This window comes from Mesoplodon densirostris, chromosome 14 (genome assembly GCF_025265405.1).
Source record: "Mesoplodon densirostris isolate mMesDen1 chromosome 14, mMesDen1 primary haplotype, whole genome shotgun sequence".
NCBI lineage: Eukaryota > Metazoa > Chordata > Mammalia > Artiodactyla > Ziphiidae > Mesoplodon > Mesoplodon densirostris.
This window is the reverse complement of record NC_082674.1, coordinates 25,850,410-25,856,409: the sequence shown is the minus strand read 5'-3', so window position 1 is coordinate 25,856,409 and position 6,000 is coordinate 25,850,410. Positions and strand designations below refer to the sequence as shown.

At 48.9% G+C, this 6,000-nt stretch overlaps 1 protein-coding gene across 3 annotated transcripts in view; it reads left to right on the top strand.

The window, feature by feature from the left end:
• The first annotated feature begins 1,282 nt into the window (after window positions 1-1,282).
• The window catches only part of MEMO1 (mediator of cell motility 1), a 130,378-nt gene continuing 125,660 nt past the window's right edge, over window positions 1,283-6,000 (top strand). Inside the window, exons 1-2 of one of the 3 annotated variants that reach the window (XM_060117042.1) lie at window positions 1,283-1,571; window positions 2,026-2,103. In XM_060117042.1, the coding sequence (XP_059973025.1) occupies window positions 1,298-1,571; window positions 2,026-2,103 (352 nt within the window). In that variant the 5' untranslated portion in view covers window positions 1,283-1,297. Of the gene's footprint in view, window positions 1,572-1,767; window positions 2,104-6,000 lie in introns of those variants that run through there. The other 2 variants (XM_060117041.1, XM_060117040.1) reach the window with 2 other exon arrangements.

Sequence of the window (6,000 nt, the reverse complement as noted above, 5' to 3'; positions counted from 1 at the left end):
ACTATTTCCTTTCCTTGAAATTTACAATGAAAAGTTTACCATTTCATCAGGTATCACTGAGTTTTGCTACTTCAGGAAGAGTACCAGGGAATCAGCTACGGCCGTCCTTTTTCTGTTATCCCTAAATTGACTACTTGGCATGTCCTTTTTTTTTTTTTTTTTCTGTGAAATAGCTTAATATTTGGGCAGGTTAGTGGTGAAGTGAGAGGGTTAAAAATTGAGTAAAGAACTATACAGAGTGGAGGTTTTTTTTTTTTTTTTTTTTTTTCCAGCTTAAAAACTGTATAAAAAGGTGTGAAAGTCAGAAGTGTTCCAGTAATTGACCAGGACTGGGATCTCATGCAAGATCCTTGAGCCTTAAAATTGAAAAGGTGAGAGGAGGGGTAGAAACTATATAGTATCTGAAAAAAAAATCTATTATATGACACTAGTAAAACTTGAAAATTAAGCAGTCAGTCGTTTGTTTTGGACTCTACCGGGGATCTGTTTAGTGTGAAATTCAGATATAACAATTTTTATGATTTTAACTCCAAGTCTTTCATTGAAGGTATGCAACTTTCTCTTACTCTCTTCCCAGTTTTGGAATGGTCTACTCCATAACATTTCCTTGGAGCTCCAAGATATTCTACTTTGCTGTGATTCTTGTATAATTTTAACGTAATTCTTTGTTCCTGACACGTGGGATTTAAAAGATAATGGAGGGTTGGAAATAATGTTTGTTGTATGACTACTCTATCAGGCTCTTTACATTTATTAACTCATAATCCTAGGGACACACCTTGAGTATTGTTATACCCATTTTATAGATGAGAAAACTGAGGCTAGCTATATCACACTGTAGTCTAGTTACGGAGTTGACATGCAATTACATAAATATAACTTGAAACAAGATAACTGTTTACAGTGTCAGAGCCATGATTAGACGGTAAGAGTGGCCCGGTGAAGCAAAAAGTAGCATTTGCAGGACCACGGGCACACTACCACATGCCTGCTTCTACAAATGAACTTCCCATCGTGGCCACAGACTTGCGTGCCTAGTAGTGAAACCTTGGGGGTGAGCATCCACTAAGGATTCCTGTGTGTGGCGGGGAAGACAGGAGACTTTCCACGTGGAAAGCCGCACCGTCTTGCCCTGGGTGCTCTGCGTTTAAGGAAGTTGGTTGGGGGAGGGGGCTTGCCCTGCGGCTGCGTCCTACTCCCCGCGCCCTCCCCCTCCCAGCCTCTGCTGCCGCTAAACCCCGGAGAGCGGACCGCGCACGTCGAGATTCCTCGGCGGGCCTGGCAGAGGCTGCTGGGCATGCTCAGTGGGCAGGACCCGTTAGAGTGGCGAGTAAGGAAGCGTTGGCTCTTCTCCGGGTCTGCCTTCCCCGGTTCAGGCCCCGGCCCTGGGCTTTTGTGTGCGCGGAGCTGCAGCCGCCGCTGTCTCCCAGCGGGGCCGCCCGACCCCAGATGCCGTGTGGCCTGTCCGGTGTCCGCCGTTAACCTCGCCGTGCGGCCGGAGGAGGAGCGGGGCGGGGCGGGGCCGGCGGGCCGGCAGCCGGGCGGGCAGGAGGGCCCCGCCGGGGGTGGGGGTGGGTGCGGGGAGTCCCGCGGGGGGTGGGGGGAGGGGGCGGGCGCGGAGTCACGGGGGTGGGGTCACCAGCGGTGGCTCCGGGAGGCCGACAGGGAGGGGAGGGGGCCGTGGGGGTGGCTCGGCGGAACCAGCCCCGGCTGGGGAGCAGCGGCGACTCCGGGGGCCGGGGCCAGGGCTTTCCGGGCTTCGGTGAGGCCGCCGCGGGCCCCGTCTTCCGGCGGCCGCCCGAGTTTGTGGTGATTGTTGCCGCCGCCGCCGCCGCCACCGCCCCGGCTGCCATCTCCTCCTCCTCCCGGGCCGCCGCCTCCTCCTCTTCCTCCTCCTCCTGGGCCGGGCTGATCCCCTCCCCGCTGCCGCCTCCTCCTGGGCTGGGCCCGCGGTGTCTCGTCCCCTCGCGGAGCCGCTCCTGCCGCCGCCGCCGCCGCCTCCTCATTCATCCTCGTGCACCATAGGCGGCACAGGCACCAAGATGTCCAACCGAGTGGTCTGCCGGGAAGCCAGTCACGCCGGGAGCTGGTACACAGCCTCAGGTAGGGCCCCAGGCCGGCCGGCCCTTCCGCCGCCGCTGCCTGGCCCCGCGCCCGGCCGGCCGAGGTCGGCGGCCCGGCCCCGCGCGGCGGCGGGAGGGACGAGGGCGCTGACGGCCGCCGGCCGCGGACCGCGTGGGGAGGGAGCGGGCCGGAGGCTGGCCTCGCCGCCTTCCCACCCGGGCGGCATCCCGCCGGTCAGCCCGGGGTCGGCCGCCCTCACGCTCTGCCGGGAGTTGGGCGAGAGGGAGAGTTGCCGCCTCGTCAGCCTGCGCCCTCCCTCAGGACCAGGGTCGAGGAAAGAATGTGCTCCCCGACCGAGCCTACTTGTCGCCTCCTCCGGCTCCCGGGAAGCGGGCGGCCGGCCGCAGCCACCCCCCGGGGGGACGGTTCACCCTGCGCCCGAGCCCTGCTCCCTCCGTGCGGAGCCGAGCGACCCTCCGCCCTCCGGCCGCGGGAGGGAAGCGCCTTCCTCCTTTCCCCTCCCCTCCCCTCCCGTCCCCTCCCCTCCCGTCTCCTCTCTTCGCCTCTCCTCCCCACGGCGCTCCGAGCGGCGCCCGCGACCCGGGGACTTCTTAGTCTCCCGGGGTGCACACGGGCTGTGCTCGCCCGCCTCCTGCCCGGCAGTCTTCTCCCGCTCCCCTTGGCAGTTCAGAACGAGAGGCCGCATTTCCCCCTCACCTTTCAGGTGCTCAGCCGTCTTGAGAGAAGTGAAAGGTAGTACTTTTTGACATTGCCAGACCAGAGGCAGGGTCTGGGCATGTTAGGTCTGTGAGAGGAGGCCCCTTTCTGGGGTTTGCTGCTCTGTCTGTTGGGGGTAGGGTAGAAGTATTGCTAAGCAGAGGCTTGGGGTGGCCTCCTAGCTCTTTTGTCAGTGTTTTCATTGTTACTGTCATTCACGAAAGGGGCAGCTGGAGATGGCATCAGCACTTTTTTCTGAGCAGCCTCCCAGTCTCCAGTCGCTTAACACCAAGCAGGTGCTGGAACTACCTAACGCGTTGGGTCCGGTTTTGAGCGAGTTTAGTCTTCTATCGACACTGTCCAAAAATACTTCAGAGCTCTTTAGGTAAGAGAGTGTAGGGACTTTCGCTTTAATAAAGCTCTTGTTAGAACGACTGTTTTCTGGGATTATTTTCAGGAGTCACATTTCTGATAAGTTGACAAAATTCCACTGTGATTCCTGAATTTTTAGTCATTTGGTATTGGCTTATCAATACCTAGACCCAAATCTTTAGTGTGGGTCGGATCATGTTTCCCTTTGCAAATAGTTGGGTTGGATAGAGACATGGGTTGTGAGAAAAAGATTTGCAAGTAAATTCATTTCTCTGAGGTTGCTAAGCTCGCTCATTAAATACATGCACTTTACTGACTCACTGAAGATTTGCTGTGTTAAGAAGACATAAAGGATATGCAAGCCTAACAGGTAGCTACAGTTTTTCATTAAGCAGATGACTTTTGATGGTTATAGTGGCTTCCCTCACGGTTCCAAAGTGCTTCATAAACATTTCATCAGTTCTCACAACCTTAGCATGTCAGTTAAGCCTTTCTTGTTCAGCTTATGGGGATATGCCCAAGATTCTGTACAAACCAGTGGCAAAACAGGAATGGGAGTCCCTGGCTCCTGGTTTTGTCCTCCAATCAATGCATTATTACTATTAAATTTATTAATGAATAATAGTCTTTTCAGGGTTGTGAGTCACTAAACTTTTTCTTCAATGTGTTTTGAAGAGTTTAAAAAGTCACAGTTTTCATTTTCATGGCCACTTTTTGGTTAATTTATTTTGTTTTCTATACCTTTCAAAAGTGTTTTAAACTTTTGCACTGAAAATGTGGCCAGATGATTCTGGAGGAATTTTTATAGATTCTTGAACATTCTTTGCATAGTAAAATTAGGCATAGTTCTCACACTTCAGACCTGAAAAGACTTCTTCAGTAATCTCAAATATAAGAATCCTTTAATCCAGCTGAAAACATTCTTTGATTAAAACTATTTATCAGTAGTGAACTAAAGTGGACAACTTTCTTAAAATTTTAAAATATATTCTTATTTCCCTAAATTCTGAATGAAATCAGTAATGCAATTTTGGTAATGTGAATTGTCATGGAGAACCTTACTGTTAAAAAAAAAAAATTCAGACCATGTGTGGCACGCGCGTGCGTGCGTGTGTGTGTGTGAGAGAGAGAGACTTTTAAACTTGAGTAATAATTAGGGTGAATTTAAAGCAATTTAGGGGAATTCTCTGGCAGTCCAGTGGTTAGGACTCTGTGCTTTCACTGCTGAGGGCGCGGGTTCAAATCCCTGGTCAGGGAAATGAGATCCCGCAAGCCATGCATCGCTGCCAAATTTAAAAGAAAAAAAAGGCAATTTAGTTATAAAAGCTGATTTCATATTTTAAAGATGAATAAAAATATACGTAAGTAAATTTTGACTTGATCTAGTGACTTCTAGACCCCATTGTATCTAGATTGATAACTTTGACCATTGGAAAAATTTTACTTGTATTATTATTGTTCCCTTAAACTAGGCCTAAAAACATGTAGTAGGAGAGAGACAGATGTGCTTTTGGATTGTCATTCTGTAATTCTACAGCATTCAGATTGTATCCATAGAATTAAAGTGCTCAATTACAGATAAAATGGTGAAATAACATTTGCTTCAGTTATAGCTAGTTCAGAAAAAAAAAGTGTGTATACATATATGTGTTATATATCTACATACACACCTTCGTTTTTATTTACCCCTTGTTATATGCTAGATCCATTGATAAAAGTATCCAGTATTCCCTGCCCTCCAAGAAGATATTGGAGGATAAATTCACCCTAATTATTACTCAAGTTTAAAAGTCTCTCTCTGAAGTGTAGTAACTCAAGACAGAAAATAAATATCAGATAAATTGAGGCAGTGCTTTTAGGAGTTTGGACGAGGGTGTAATCACTTCAAAGGATTTGAATTATGCTTTGAAGGAAGGGTATTTGAGTAGATTTGAAAAGGGAGAAAGTACATTGGGGAACACCACAAAGATACAGAGGCAGGTAAATGTAAGTAGGCCAATTTAATAAGAATGGAAGGTTCTCATGGGGTGTAGTTCGCGAGCCTGGTTGGAGCTAGAGTGTAGATGCCTGTGAATGCTATGCATCATAGGGATTTAACTTATGCAGTAGGTAATCAGGACCAGTGCAGAAGTTTCTGAGTAGGGGACTGATATGCAAGTAGCATTTTAGGAAAATTAATCTCATAAGAAGGTTAATCCTTGCTTCTTTATGGGTATACAGCAGGGATCAGCAAACTCACTATGTCTGCAGTCCAAATCCAGCCTGTGGCCTTTTTTTTGTGTGTGTGTGGTAAAGTCCACTAACAAAGAATGGTTTTTAATTTTTAAAAAAAATTTATTTATTTTTGGCTGCGTTGGGTCTTCGCTGCTGCGAGTGGGCTTTCCCTAGTTGCATCGAGCGGGCCTCTCATTGCTGTGGCTTCTCTTGTTGCGGAGCATGGGCTCCAGGCGTGCAGGCTTCAGTAGTTGTGGCACATGGACTTAGTTGCTCTATGGCACGTGAGATCTTCCCAGACCAGGGCTCGAACTTGTGTCCTCTGCATTGGCAGGCGGATTCTTAACCACCGCACCACCAGGGAAGCCCGGTTTTTAATTTTTGAAGGGTTTAAAAAACAAACAAGAACCAAGAAGTGAAATAGAGTCTGTATGTGGCCTGTAAAGTCTAAAATATTTACTATTTATTTGGGCCTTTACAGAAAAAAATTGTCAACCCATAGTGTATATTTGTGGTTCTCAAAATGTGGTCTCTAGGTCAGCAGCATAATGTGTCTGTACTCTGTATTTTTTCCGGATTTGCTGTATCTTTCATTTCATTATTTCAGCCCTTATCATCTTCTGTCTGGACAGT